At 48.6% G+C, this 15,756-nt stretch overlaps 1 protein-coding gene across 1 annotated transcript; it reads left to right on the forward strand.

Moving 5' to 3' along the window:
• Positions 1-12,698: 12,698 nt before the first annotated feature.
• On the forward strand, positions 12,699-13,973 carry LOC129250719 (uncharacterized). The gene has a single exon (XM_054890319.1). The coding sequence runs from the start codon at positions 12,699-12,701 to the stop codon at positions 13,971-13,973; it is 1,275 nt and encodes a 424-aa protein (XP_054746294.1).
• The last annotated feature ends 1,783 nt before the right edge of the window (positions 13,974-15,756 follow it).

The following is a 15,756-nucleotide window of genomic DNA, read 5'->3' on the forward strand; positions in this document are numbered from 1 at the left end:
TGCTCTCTAATTACAACGACACCGATCAACTGACCATTAGCCTGGAGTCGGGAAATGAACGGATGTGGCTATCTTCCTGTTACCTCGCACATGACCATGAGGAGCTACCGAGATTAATATTCAAAGATCTGGTAGCGCAGGCGCAGAAGCTTGGCGCAAAGCTAATTATTGGTGCGGATGTAAATGCGCATCACGAGATATGGGGCAGTACTGATACTAACGCTAGAGGTGAGTGTCTTTTTGATTATCTGATAGGTACTAAACTACAGGTTTGCAGTAAAGGTAATAAACCTACTTTTGTCATTAGTAATAGACAGGAAGTGTTAGACGCTACTTTTGTTTTTGACTCCGTTATTAACAGAATTAGGAACTGGAAAGTTTTGGAAGAACATTCCTTCTCTGATCATAGATATATCTCGTTAGAGATGAGTAAAAATCTACCGAGCCTGGTAGAAATATCAGGAAAACAGACTGTGAAAAGTATGTAGATTGTATCGGGGTTACCCTAGAAACATGTCCATCTGTGGTACCGCAAAGCATAGAAGGACTAGAAAATTTGATTCACAATATTACCTATAACATGAATTCTGCCTTAGCGGAAGCCTGCCCCATAAGAAGGCTGAGGGGTAAACCCAAGCCTAAGTGGTGGACGGTTGAACTAAGCGAGCTTCAAAAAACAAGCAGAAGCGCTTTTAATGAGGCAAAGAAAACACGTCTCGATGAAGATTGGAAAGGCTATAAAGATGCTCTGAGAATCTACAAGAAGGAAATTAGAAATGCCTAAAGGCATTCTTGGAAATCCTTTTGTGAAGAGGTTGAGGGGGCAACTGAGGCCCCCAGACTTCGTAAGATTTTAGCGGGAAGCCCTTAAAATTGGGAACTGCTACAGAAAAATGATGGTACTTTCACTACAACCAGTAAATAATCTGTAGAACTTTTACTCGACACTCATTTTCCAGGTTGCTCAGACATTACTGGGCATGACATGGAAGATACAGTACACTGTCGTGAAGTCAGAATAGATGCTATATCTAAGGATCGGCTCTTATGGGCGATTGAAAGTTTCAAACCTTTTTAATCACCGGGTCCAAATGGTATTTACCCGGTGGAACTGCAAAAGGACGCCGGATATCTAGCACACGGGCTACTAGCAATCTTCAAAGGTTGCTTTCTTGACGGTCATATACCTCAATACCTCATATACCGCAATTACTGCAGCACTCACTGATCTTAGGGTAGAACCGGGCTTGGTAGGCTTCATTGGCAAAATGCTAAATAGCTGAATCATTGAAGCGGAACTAGGAGAATCGGTGCTCAGGAGATTGGTAAGTAGAGGTACACCGCAAGGCGGCGTCCTCTCACCGTTTCTATGGAACGCAGTTGTAAATAAACTTCTGTTAATACTGGAATCGGTGGGCTGTAAGGTGATAGCTTACGCCGATGATGTTGTCATTGCTGTCTCTGGTTAATTTGTATCTACATTAAGAGACCTAATACAAAATGCTCTAGACATACTTTCTAGGTGGGCAGGAAAGTGTGGTCTAGGAGTCAACCCAGACAAAACACAACTTATATTGTTCACTAGGAAACACAAAATCCCTCAACTAAGTCCAATTATGCTCAAGGGGGAAGCTCTTGTGATTTCGGGAAAAACAAAGTACTTGGGACTAATCATAGATAGGAAACTGACTTGGAAGTCAAACATCTTAGAAAGAGTCAGGAAAGCGAACCTAGCTTTTTATGCCTGTAAGAGAGCTTTAGGTAAGACCTGGGGAATTAAACCTAAGGTTGCTCATTGGCTTTACACAGCTGTCGTCAGACCCATTCTTCTATATGGAAATGTTGTGTGGTGGTGTGCTATGCAGAAAAAAACCTATTCTAATTTATTGAATAAGGTGCAGAGATCAGCGGAATTAGCAATATGTGGCGTCATGAAAACTACGCCATCCATGGCTTTGGATATCATACTACATCTGCCACCCCTAGATCTCTTCTGCAAATACTTAGCGGCCTGCTCCGCTGTAAGGCTCAAAGCGAGCTCACAATGGAAGACTGTCACACAGGGACATTCAACCATCTTAGACTATTACACGGATATACCCAGTGACTGTGATTATCACTCTCCCATTCTCTGCTTCGAAAGGAATTTCCTAATGAAAATCCCTTCTAGACTGGAATGGTTTGAAGAAGATCCAGCACCCAACACACTCGTTAAGATCTATACGGACGGGTCTAAAATGGATACCGGTATAGGATCAGGGTTATTTTGCGAAGAGCTTTCTATTAGTGAATCCTTTAAACTACCGGATTACTGTAGTGTTTTTCAAGCGGAAATAAACGCTATTCATGAAGCCTTAAAATGGCTAAAGATAAACAGAATATCATCAACGGAGATCTGCATTCTATCAGACAGCCAAGCTGCCCTACGAGCCCTGGATGCATTCCAAACAACAGTGTCTTACGTTGTCGCCAATCTCTAAATGAGATGGCCAAACAATATCGTATAATCTTGTGCTGGGTTCCAGGCCACAGAGATATACCAGGGAACTGTAGGGCAGACCAACTTGCACGAGAAGGTACCTGTTTGCCAGACATAAGTAATTTTATGGAGAAACCTCTCCCAACTTGTAAGCTTCTCATTAAGGACGCATTAATCAGGTCTACAAATCAGAGATGGATTAGCGTTAACACCTGTGAAATTGCTAGGCAAACATGGCCAAGGCTAAATTTACGTCTGTCCAAGAGTATTATAAAGCTGAATAGACTTCAAATCAGGACCTTAGTAGGGGCCCACACAGGACATTGTCTCTTAGGAAATCATGCAAAGAGATTAGGCGTTTACACGCATGATTTCTGTCGTAGGTGCAGAAATGAGGAGGATTTGGAAACAATTCAACACCTTTTTTGCCCATGCCCAGCTCTAGCCAGAAGCAGGAACCGATTTTTAAAATCTTACTTCTTAACGAATATAGATAATCTATACATTTTAGGTATCGACAACCTTTTACGCTTTGTCAAAAGCTCAGGATGGTTTAATATGGAGAGGGAAATGTAGCTCAGCCTTCGCGGTTCACAACGGACCCATTTCGTGGTCTAAGTGGCATCGTTGTCTCTATGTGCGATGCGCCTGCCAAACCTAACCTAACCTAACCTAACAGCGACCCTCGTCAACTGCGTCGAAAGGTATAGCCACTAAAACAATCTCTCCTCCTCTTTTGGGGAGACTTCCTTCCCGGAACTACCTTGCATTACTTCGGGAAGGCCCAGAACGGTGTCCATTAAATGGACCAATACTATTCACCCATGTCTTGGTCCACCATATTTGTAGCAAGCTTCATGCTATAGGCTCGTCTTCTAATGTCTCAGTGCCGTCATACCAGTGGTATGTGTGGCATGCTCTCAGGTCCCTCTCACATGGGCGTATGGATGTTATACGCTGTCGAGCTTTCTTTTGCATCTTCAGCAAAGAAGATGTTGCGGTTATATTGTACCGCCTTATGCCGTCGTGAGCACGTGACTCTACCGTCTGTTATTTGTCGTCAGTTCGTAGACAGTCCACCTCCTATTGAGGGTTGATTTGTTTTTCCGTGCGTTTTGCGCTGCCACTCCGCGCGTTGCAGGTGCAGCATTATCCTCTTTGCAAAACTTTTAACTGCGTTCCAACGTTATGTTATTGATTAAGCTGTCTGGGCTTAGCTGTTCGCCCAAGACTAACTCAAGCGTTCGGCGTTCTTCGTTAAAGCGATTGCAGTAGAAAAACACATGCTCTGCGCTTTCTATTGTATTGTTGCAGCTTGGACAGAACTAAGTGTCCTCAATGTAAAAACGATAGAGGTACTCCAAGAGTCATCCGTGACCGCTCAATATTTGGGTTAAATTGTGGTCTACGTCACCGTGCCTTCTGGTCACCCATTGGCTAATTTTGGGGACAACACTATAGGTCCAACGTCCGTTAACAGAAGAGTCCCATCTGCTTAGCCATTTTTCTAACGAACGCAGACGTTCTGCAGCTTTCATTTTAGATGTCGGCTTTACTCCTTGTCTGTCATAAAGTTGCCCCATTTCCTTCACAAGTATATCTATTGGGAGCTTTCCAGCGAAGACGCAAACCGCGTCGTCTGATACGGTCCTGCATGCGCACGCGACTCTTAGTGCAATTTGCCATTGCACTTGAGCTACTCGTCTAATATTCCATGGCTTTTTTTTGTTTCTTTCTTTTTGTCGGGATAACTAGCAAGTGCAGCACTCAGACATTAATTAAGTCTATTGTACTACACTTGGATTCCCTTTTAATTTTCTTTAAATCTACCCGATCTCCGAAGAAATCTGAGTAGAACTTGTGGTCCCAAGGAGTCAAGATGGTCGTTCCTTAACACATCAGTGCCAAAGACCTCAAACCTGATTCGAGCGAAGGCGGGGCAGACACACAGGAAGTGGTCCGCCGTCTCATCCTCCTCTTCTCAAGCTGGGCAGAGTACACTGTCTGAGATGCCCAACCTTACCATGTGTTTCGCCCACAGAAAGTGGCCCATCATCAGTCCAACCGGCCGTCTGCACTCCCCTCTGCTTAATGACAGCAGGGTTTGCGACAGTCAATCGGACATGGCAGGTAACATCAGTTTAGTCCATCTGCAGCCTCTCTCAGCCTGCCAAGCTCGCTTGTGGGTGGTAGTTACCCATTTGCTAACCGTGGCTGTGATTGCCGCAGAAGGGAGAGGCAAAGCGGGCTCTGGCTCAAAGAAGTTGGCCTCAGAGCCCATCTTAGCTAAGGAGTCAGAGGTCTCGTTACCCGCGATACCCACACGTCACGGGAACCATGTTAGCATCAGGCTATTATGTCTACCGACATAGTTCAGCCTGGATTCACAGGACTTCACTACCCCTGATGTGGTTGGGGGGCTGTCTAGGGCCACAAGCGCAGCTTGGCTGTCGCTGCAGACACATATAGATCTGCCTCTCCATCGTTTTTCTACGACAAAGCTCATCGCTTCTTGAACTGCATACACCTCCGCTTGAAACACAGATGCATGCATTCCAAGAGCAAAGTGCAGTTTTGTCCCGCTGGATTCCACGTAGACCCCAGAGCCGGAGCCATGCTCGGTCCTGGAGCCATCCGTAAAAATGCGAAAACAGTGTTTGCCGGGCTCATTTTCTGAGTCTCCCCACAACTGAGCCTCTGGTAGCACTACACTGTATCTCTTTTCAAGTACGACTCTTGATGGCATGGAGTCAAAGGGCATAGAGAAAATCGACGTCCATGCATTCTCTGTGTTCCAATGCCGGACAGGGGGCGTAACAGTTTCCATTGTTTTTCAGTCTGCAGATGGCCTTCAAGGCCTCTCCTTGGATGAAAGCATCAAGTGGTAGTAAACCAATCAAAGCATCTAATGCCGTGCCTGAAGTAGTCGGAAAAGCTCCGGTGCAACAGATGGCCACAGTGCGTTGTAGTCTCGATAAGGTCCTCCTGACTCCCACTAGAGATAGTCTACTCATCCTGACCACTGATGCATAGGTGATAATAGGTCTTATCATAGCCGTGTAGATCCATAGGACCTTACTAGGAGAAACACCCCACGTTTTCTCAAAGACACCTTTGCACTGCCAGAAAGCTGTCAGTGCTTTGGATGTCTTTGTTTCAACGTGTGATTTCCATAGGAGCTTACTATCGAGGATTGCTCCAAGATATTTAGTTTCCTTGGATAGCTGGATTGTGACTCCTTTTAGCTTAGGCAGAACGAGTCCAACAAGCTTCCTCCTTCTGGTGAAGAGGACAATACCAGTCTTGACGGGATTTGCCGATAGCCCATTCGCACAGCACCAAGTGTCATTCCGATCCGGAGTTTTCTGCACTTTCCTGCAGATGTTCATAAGCGAAGGGCCTGTTACCAAACAAGTAACATCGTCCGCATATGCTTGTGCGTAGACTCCCGAGTCGTTTAAGGTGGTGACCAGAGGATCAATTACCATGCACCTGAGCAATGGAGACAGCACACCGCCTTGGGGGCAGCCTCTATTAACCCCAGATGACACCAGAAGATCTTACTCTGCACGCACCGAAACGAAGCCTCTTGTAGTTCTTCTGAACATCACGGTATCGCTCCCAGTCCTCAGTAAGGTTAGTCTTGAGGGCCCGGTTTAGAAGTTTTCTCGACGCACGCCTCAACTTCTGCAGGTTAGGGAGAGGTCGAATTGGACAGGCTGGCTCAAAACATTCAGTTGAGGCTGCGTTGAGTTTCTCAACAGCCGCCTCAATGGCCTGTTCTTTTCAAGGTCAAGGTCCTGCAACGCCTCCTTAAATTTCTGCAAGTCTGTTTTTCTGGGGTTTCTAGAGGGCAATGGCATTTGTGCCTCCTCGCCACACGGAAACTCAATGTACCTGTGGTCCGAGCACGAATCTTCGGCAAGGACTCTCCAGTTCTTGATTGACCACCCACGTTTTGAGTTTGATAGGGTTAGATCAATCACCTCCTGCCTTCTAGCTGTTACAAACGTTGGCTGTGAGCCCTTGTTATGTATGTCTAGGCAAGAGGACGCGATAAATTTGAATAGTCGAGAGCCCCGTCCATTGCACTTGCTGCTACCCCAGATTGTATGCTGGGCATTAGCATCGCAACTTAGGATGAGGCCCAAATTGCGCCTCTCACAGAACCTCACGAGACTAGTGGCCTTCCCGAGTGGTGGCCCTTCCGGAGCATCATAAGGAAAATAAGCAGATGCAATCACAAACTTCGACCATCCGCGTCTACCTCTGTAACAAACCTCAGCCGCTACCAGGTCTTGGCAACAGAATTACTCAAAACCCGTCACAGTGAGATGGGATGATACTATAAGACCGGTCCTAGGTCTACTCGAGCTCCTATCATATAATAACGTGGCCCTTTCAGCGCACTTAAGCCACAGAGACGGCCCCTAAAGACACAAGGCTCTTGCACTGCTGTTATGGGGTGTAATGTGTGCAGCTGGGTAAACTTTCTGCTAAGTAATGCAGTAGCGGCTTTGGAATGCTACAAGTTAATCTGCGTCACCGTCAAGGGACGGTAGCTACAGGAACCGTCCGAGCCAATCATTTGGGAAAGACATGGAAGCTGACCGTCCCAAAGAAGAGACTCAGACGGTTCCCGTACTGTGAACCCATGACAAAAACACTGACCTCACCCACTCGCACCACAAGAGCAGCCCCTTCCTTTCCTTCCCGGTTTTGGCTCTTGGTGTACGAGAGGACTCGCCAAAGCCTCGTGTTAATGCCCGGATTCTGGGCACGTAGACAGGATGGGACATCCGCCGTAGACAGGTCTGGATCTGGAATCCAGCAGATGGCCGCTGTAGACTGCGAAGCGAGTGGTCCCCATGGGGGGCTCGTTATTGACCACGGTCCTGATCCACTCGAAGTTGGCCAGAGACGCGTACGTCAGCTTTATGGTCCGTCCTTTGTCTCATAGCCCTTCGCGTTGGCTTCAGGACAGGAGGCAATAACCTGACGCATCAGTTGATTTTTGCAGTATTTGATTTCTGCATCCGTCAGCTGATGGTCAGGCCTCAGTTTTCCAATCACAGCCACAGGTCGTGGGCCAGCAGCCTTCTCGCTATAGGATGGCTTGGCCGCACCCTTGGATGTGCTTGGGCGAAGGTCCAGCACCCCATCCTCCACTGACGAAGATTTCGCCGGGCAGACAGCTCTGCTGGATATTTTGTCGAGGCGCCGATAGGGACGTGGCTCAGCAGAACCTTTTCCCGCTACATTGATTGGCGCCGATATAACGCTCGTACCTTGGGGGGTCGTGGCTCGGCCATTGGCGGCAACCGAAGGACAGGGAGGTGTGCTGCTTTCAGCCACCGTCCTTCTCCGCTTACCTCGAAAGCGAGACAACTTGGGAGTGCCCGTGCCCACCGACGATTCGGTAGCTTCCGTGGGTGTCACTTCCGCTGACCGAGGTCTTTTGGAAGACACAGACGCAGAAGGGCCGGCAGAGCCACATAAGGATTTCTCCCTCATCAGCCTTGCCCGCCGTTTTCTTTTCTCCCTCCATTACCAAGGATGGTTTTTGTTCGGGGCTCCTCCCTAGCCAGTTTGGTTCGTGGATGGCACCCTGATTCTATGCTAACTTTGAGTCATCACACGAGTGTTGAACTCACTCCATCAGGGAAGTCCACTCGTGTGATGCCAGGGCTTCCCTATCCACCACCTGGGACGTGCCCGATGGGAGATCAGACAACTCCACAACGGTTTCTGCAATTATAACACACCTCAGCAGCTACCAAATCCTGACAACAGAATTGCTCAAGACTCGTCATAGTGAGATGGGATGATACTACAAGACCGGTCCTAGGTGTACTCGAACTCCTGTCAGATAATACGGGGCGCTAAAACCACAGATGCGGCCCCTAAAGACCCGGGGCTCTTGCACTGTTGTTATATGAGGTAATGTGTGCAGTTGGGTAAGCCGTCTACTTGAGAGTGCAGTAGCGGCTTCGGAATGCTGCAAGTTCATTTGTGTCACCGTCAGGGGACGGTAACTGCAGGAACCACAGTCTGAGCCACTCATTTGGGATAGACATGGAAAGTGACAGTCTCAAATAAGAGACTCAGACGGTTCCTGTACCGAGAGCCCATGACATCAACACTGGCCTCATCCACTCGCACCACAAGAGAAACTCCTTCCTTTCCTTCTTGGTGTGCGAGAGGGTTCGTCAAAGCCTCGTGTTGATGCCCGGATTCCGGGTACGCAGGCAGGACAGGACAGCCGCTGTGGACCTAACACTCGTACCTTGAGGGGTCGTGGCGCGGATATCAGCATCAGCCTAAGGGCAGGGAGGTGTGCTGCTTTCAGCCACCATCTTCCTCCGCTTACGTCTAGAGTGAAACAATTTGGGAGCGCCAGTGTCCTTCGAGGACTCTTCGGCTTTTGTTGGTGTGACTTCCGCCGATCGAGGCCTTTTGGAGGCCACACACGCAGAAGGGCCGGCAGAGCCACATGAGGATTTCTCCCACATGAGCCTTGCCCGCCGCTTTCTTCTCTTCCTCCTTGCCGCGCTCTTCGATTCCCCTGCTTCTTTGGGAGGTCGTGCAGCCACCGAAGAGACCTCACAACTCAGGCCCTCAGAAGCAGGGAAACGTTTTTCAGACTCTGATGAAGAGGACATTGCGATAGCAACCCTGTATCCTCCAGGATGCGCTCTCGCTCACAGAGCTGAGAGACTTGGGTAATGGTTGGAGCCTCCAGAATCCATGCCCCTGCCGCCGAAGCAGGTGAATTGGTTGGAGTAATTAATCCATTGTTTTCCATTACCTTTTCGGTTTTTGTTCGGGACTCCTCCCTAGCTAGTTTGGTTCGCGGATGGCACCCTGATTCTATGCCAACTTTGAGTTATCACACGAATGTTGGAGCCTAACCCAGCCGGGAAGGCCACTATTGTGAAGCCAGGGCTTCCTTATACACCACCTGGGACGTACCCGATGGCATATCAGACCACTCCACAAGGGGTCGATCGCTTAGCACTGAATCCACCACACATGCCAGGAGGTGCCTTTTGGCGCCTTGCGATCCGCCTATGTTTGGAAGGATTCTTGTAAGAGCACCGTTGACTGCCGCTGCTTTGGAACCCACAGTTGCTAAATGTTGCTTAAACCAGAGTCGTGCATCAATCCCTACGCCTAAATACTTTATTGCATCTTGTAACAGAATTTCATGGGCAACTCTTCGCAATTTCATGCACTCTTTTCTTCTTCGCGCAGTTACGAGGACCGCTTCTATTTTTTGTACGGCCAACTTGAGCCCCGCTGCAGAAAGCCATAGTTGGACCCTAGCTGCTGCATCATAACACTTCTCCAGCAGGTGGTCTAGCTTCTTGTCCGTGACCACGAGAGCGATATCATCGGCAAAGCCTACCAGTGCTGCTTTATACGGCAATTTTAACCTAAGTACTCCGTCGCACTTGCCATTCCACAGTGAGGGTCCAAGGACTGATCCCTGAGGGAGGCCACCCGTGACTTTATATGTCTTTAGACCGTCATCCGAATCATACTGCAAGATTGAAGATCCCTAAAGTGCCTTCGTATTATGCGTATTAGATATCCAGCGACTTGGAGATTTCTTAAAGACAGCAAAATGTTTGACCACCTGCCGAATTGAACGCATTTTTCTAGACGTTAAAACGTGATAATTGCACAGAACTTCATCCGTGTGTGTCCTCCGCTAATGGCGTCGCGCGCTATATTTGTCACCGTTCTAATAGCGTCCACAGTCGATCTAGCCCGCCTGAAGCCAAATTGTTTGTCAGATAGACCGGTTGGGCATTCCAGACAGCTTTGTAGCCGGTCACCAATGATACGCTCATGCACTTTACCCACCGTGTCGAGCATACACAGGGGTCTGTACGCCGAGGACTGATTTGGTTGCTTGCCTGCTTTGAGTAACAGCAGTAACCGTTGCAACTTCCATTCGGGAAGGTCCCTTCATTAAGGCATGCACCATGGTTGGTTGGTTAAAGTGGTGATTCTTCCAGAATCCAACTAGCGCTTCCGCACCATTTTGTTGCCACATCCTCGTTACCAACTTGTTTAACGGTTATTTACAGCATAACTATATCCAGTCTGTGCGGTTAAGGAACCTTATTAGGTTGTTAACGTCTAAGCCAGATAGTTGTTCGAGATTCTCGAACAGCAGTTGGCCCAGAGTTAACATTGTGTCCTTCCATAAGGCAGGGCATTCACAGAGGAAATGGAAGATTGTCTCCTTTTTCTCCGGTTGTTTGCAACTGTGACAGTATGTATTGTGAGGGATACCCATTTTGGCTGCTTGTTCTCCGATAGACCAAAGGCCAGTTATGGCTGCCGTTAGTCTCCAGGTGTCCCGTCGTTTCATTCTTATTAATGCCGACGATTGCTTGAGGTTGTAGGTGGGCCGTAACGTTCTGCTAATTTCGCATTTCGTCTGGACTTTCCACCTACAGTCTGCGATTCGGAGGTATTTTTGGGAAATTGTGCTCTTGACTGCACCTGATGGTGTGAGTACCGATTCTGCAAGAGCGTTATTCACGGCAGATCCCCCTCTTGCCAGTTCATCTGCTTTTTCGTTACCTTCAATGTTCCGATGTCCCGGGACCCAAATTAAGGTAACTTTATAGCTTTCACTCAAGATGGTGAGGCTATTCCTACTTTGTTCCACCACTTTGGAGGTTGTTGTGGCCGAACCCAGTGCCTGGATTGCAGCTTGGCTATCCGAGGGAATAGCGATATTACCCCTACAGGCTTACCCAATTGCCAGTACTTCCGCCTGGAAGACACTGCTGGTATTAGGGAGACGCACAGATTTCTCAATTTTAAGTCTGTGAGAATATATACCAGCTCCAACACCGCAGCCCATTTTACTTGCATCCGTATAGACTGTAGTGTCGAAGTTGTTTAGAGAGAATCCCTTATTCCATTCTTCCTTAGTTGGAAAGAGAGTGGCAAAATTCCGATTGAAAGTTACCGTCGGGGCGATGTAGTCAGTTCTCACCGAGATTAACTGAGTTTGTCGCAATAATAGACTAGCATGACCATACGTTCTTTCTCTCCAGCGGCCCGCTTCGTTTAACCTAAGTGCACTCATGGTTGCGTCATACAAAGTCGCGAAGATTTCTGGCATCGCCTGCACTGCCGCCTTCAAGGCGATGTTAGGAACGCCGTCTGGGCCTGGTGCTTTGTTGTCTTTTATACGCCTTAACGTGCTTAAGACTTTTTCTGTTGTAACTGGCGGAATATAGTCGATGTCAGTCACCATTTGGTGACGGTCACTAGTTCGCTCCTCTTGAGGAAAAAGCTCCATTACCACTTGGCTGAGCAGGACGTGGTAAGTAGGTTGCGGTGCTTGCGGTCTTTTCACTTTTTGCATTACCGTTCTGTAGGCAAGGCCCCCGGGATCACTATCAGCGCTGTTTCGCATTTCCTCAAAGCATCGGGTTTTGCTCTGTTTAATAGCTGTTTTCAGCTGAAACTTGAGTTCACGGTATTCGGTGTGCAGCACTGCCCATGTTGGACGATATCTTGCTCTTTGCGCTTTCTTCGCGCTTTATTACAGGCTTTACGTATACTAACTATCTCCGTTGTGCCCCAATAGACGGGCTTTCTTTTGTTGTTGAATCTGCATCTTGGCATGGCTGCATCACACGCAACTTTCATGTGTTCAGAAATCTGTTCCTCCGTATCTTCCCCCGCAGTGCGGGAGACAGTGACATTTCTCTAAATCAATTGGAAGCTCTCGGCGTTGAAGGCAAGCTTCTTCCATTTTTGTCGCGTGCTTCGTTCTTCTGCCAGTTGTATAGCGTTGTTTATCTCAATTACTATAGCCACCCTTGGGGGAACCTGTTATCCCTATAGGGCGCGTCCCCAGATGGTGGATAGGGGAACGCCTCCCAGATATGGAAGGTATGAGAGTACCACGCAGGTCGAAGACGTAAACTTCGTTAAAAAACTCCCTCAACCCAAGGTATAACGCGACCCGTGCCTATTGGGTGGGTTTGGCAGCCGGGGGATAAAACTAGGAGTGTCTTTTAACGGAGCCCTCCTGACACCAGGCCGCCTCAGGTTGTAACGGTGGCCTTACCATGGTATGGGGCGCTGCCATGGCGGACTGTTTATTTCCCCTAAATCCTCATTGGTCACCGCACATGGCGACATGTGCAGCCTTCTGGAAAGGCAGGTGACCGTACGAAACAGAATGAACGAACAACAAAAACAAAAAAATTCGGATAAGGCTACAAAGAAGACGGACAAACGGACGGACACAGACCCAAAACGAACGAATAAACGGACGCACCCATTGACACAACAGATGGACAAATGGACAACACGGACCGACACCAACGAACTGAGGAAGTTTGGAACTTCCTCAGAGGACGAACTCTTGGCTTCCAGCCAAGAGACGGTTGATGGCAAAGCTGTGGGCCACAGCACGACATCAACCACTAATCAACCATCCACATCCGCTGATGCCAAGGGGCAAAAGCGCCAAAACATTAAAAAAGGCCCGTCCAGGTATAAGCTTTACCAGAGGTCTCTGACTATTCTCGGAAGAATAAATAAAAATGAGGCTGAAGGGAAAACTCATCCAAAGGACGCGGCCGATAAGGCAAGGTGCCAAAAGGTGGTCGATGAGTACCTGGCGTTCCAGGCCACCCAGAAGGCTGAAGCCGTGAAACGCAATCGTTCGCAGGACGAAAGCGACAAACCAACGAAGAAGCACAAAGTGTCGGTTCACACCGCTTCAATACCAAAACCAACCAAACGCTCATTTAATGAGGTGGCACGGGATCACCTGCAAATAGCATTGGTTGATGAAATAACAAACCGCGGTAAACCTGCATCGGATAAGTGGTCCGAAATCGAGGCACGGCTGTCCCGCATTGTCGTCGATCACGTCATGGCAAACCCGGAGGGTCATGTGCCAGCATTTGATTCGATGGAGGTGGTCCGCGGATACAGGGTGATCAAGTGCGATGATCAACTCTCCCTTAACTTCCTGCAAACAGTTGTGGGCAAGATCCAGAGCGACTGGGAAGGTCTGAGGCTCAAACTAATCCCGGCCAGCGAAATCCCTCGACGGCCGAGGGCTCGCATCTGGATCCCGAACATGGAATTCGAAGCTAAGCAACTTATTCCATACCTGCAGGCACACAACCGCACTGTTCCGATGGATGACTGGAGCATCATCAAAGCGGAGGCTCCGCAAAAGAGCAGTGTGTCCTTCCTTCTCCAAATATCGGAGGAGAGTATCGAGCCACTGGGAAAAGTGGACAATAAACTTCGGTTCGGTGTCAGGAAAACGCAACTGAAGATATTCCGATCTGCAAATCCGGAGGATGAACAGGACGAGGTCGACGGCGCCAACGAGTTGCTCACAGGCATGCAACTTGACAACGCCGCATCTACCAAAAACGATGGAGCTAATGAGCAGCACCCGGGAGTGCAGCTTGGCGACGCCGTCGAATTGTAAAGCGACCAGCAGCATGGGTCTCAAGGTTGTCCAAATAAACTTGCAGCACTCGCGGACTGCAACGGACAACCTAACCGTTCTCCTGGCGGAGGAGGACGTCGACATCGCTTTAATACAGGAGCCCTGGATGCGGAGCACCGAGGTGAAGGGGTTCACTGGGAACAACTACAACCTTTTCTACAAACGGACTGAAGGTAACCCCAGATCTTGTATTGTAGCTAAGAAACATTTGAACATATTTTTAATCCCATCATATTGTTCACAGGATGTGACGGCTGTGGAGGTAGAAGCCGCTGACGGTGTCGGCATCATACTGGCTTCCATCTACATGGCACATGATCGGCCAGCACCACCCGAGGAGGCTCGTCGGCTTGTGTGTGAAGCCAGAAACAAGAACCTGCTGCTCGGATGCGATGCCAACGCGAGGCATGCGTTGTGGGGAAGCTCCGAGACAAACGACCGAGGTGAGTCTTTATATAATTTTATTATTAATACTAACTTATCGGTATGTAACCTGGGTAACACTCCCACTTTCACCTTTCCTAGTGCGGAGTACTTCAGAGGATGGGAGGAAGTGATTGATGTTACTCTACTGTCTGAAAATAGCGTTGTAAGGGTAGATAATTGGAGGGTATCCAATAAAAGGTCCTTTTCTGATCATAGTTGGATCCTCTACGATTTGGATCTTAAGGTAGATGCACCCCTACCGTATCGAAATCCTTTAAGAACCAACTGGAAGAGGTCCAAAATGCAGTAAACAAGGGGATAGGAGAGACTCCTATCCCTCAAATCACTCTCACGGAAAACCTTGAGAGTAGGGTCATAACACTGGAAAAGGCATTTAGTAGGGACCTTGTCATGTCGGTCTCCTTGCCGCGGGGATGAGGCTTAAGTGGCGAGTTAACCCCATTCTATGGAGATTAACTTACCACGAACTAAGAAGGCAGCTCCATATAGGAATTGGGTATCCACTCAACCGCGGAATGGCGGAATTGGTGGCCACCCAAGTACTATGTGGAGAGTACCGTACCGACAACCTGGCAGGAGGTATAAAATGCATTTTCCTACAATGTGGAGGCTAACCAAGGATCTCTCTGCACGAGGTAACCCACTTCTGGGAAATCCTCCCGTCGAGCAATCGACGGCTCGGGCATCGGATGTGCAGGCCCGCACCCCACATTCCCCTATGACCGGAACTGACACCCAGGGTTCCGGAGGAAGCGCACTACTAGTGGTGAAACATGGCACATTGGCTATGCCAATGGAGAGCCGAGGGAGTGTGAGCGATATACCGCCGTCGAAACGATCTGAAGCAACTGAACAAGTTGCGGAGGATGTGGAGATGGCGGACAATCTCTCAGTAGACTCAGACGGATCTCTGGTACCGAGTAAGTCTTTGACAACGGTTAAACCTGGTGTGAATCAGGTAAGTACCGGTAAAAAGACCGAAGTTGTTGGAGATTCGAACGCACGTGTTGGTCTAACCGCAAGGCAGATCAAAGGAAGAAGACAGAAGGCGAGGCAAGCCGAAGCACTAGCTTAGGCAAGGACTCAAGCTGCGTCAACTTCGACACCTGTAACGGAAACGGGAAAGCGTGGCAGAACAGAGGATTCCTCTGTAGCGTTGCGCTCTTCCGGAAACGAAACGGGGTCTGTGCCAACGACCGGGAAGAGGAGAAAGGCAAAAAAGAGGAAAGTCGAGGGACGGAATTCGGAAATGCCTGAATCCTCGACCCAATCCAAGGCAGACAAACCTTTGCCTGACAAGGCAGAGGCTAAGGGA

The sequence above is a fragment of the Anastrepha obliqua genome, chromosome 6 (assembly GCF_027943255.1).
Source record: "Anastrepha obliqua isolate idAnaObli1 chromosome 6, idAnaObli1_1.0, whole genome shotgun sequence".
Classification (NCBI taxonomy): Eukaryota; Metazoa; Arthropoda; class Insecta; order Diptera; family Tephritidae; genus Anastrepha; species Anastrepha obliqua.

Bases quoted from the DNA above. Each gene is read 5' to 3' on its own strand.
- LOC129250719 (XM_054890319.1), top strand. From the start codon at position 12,699: ATGAACGAACAACAAAAACAAAAAAATTCGGATAAGGCTACAAAGAAG.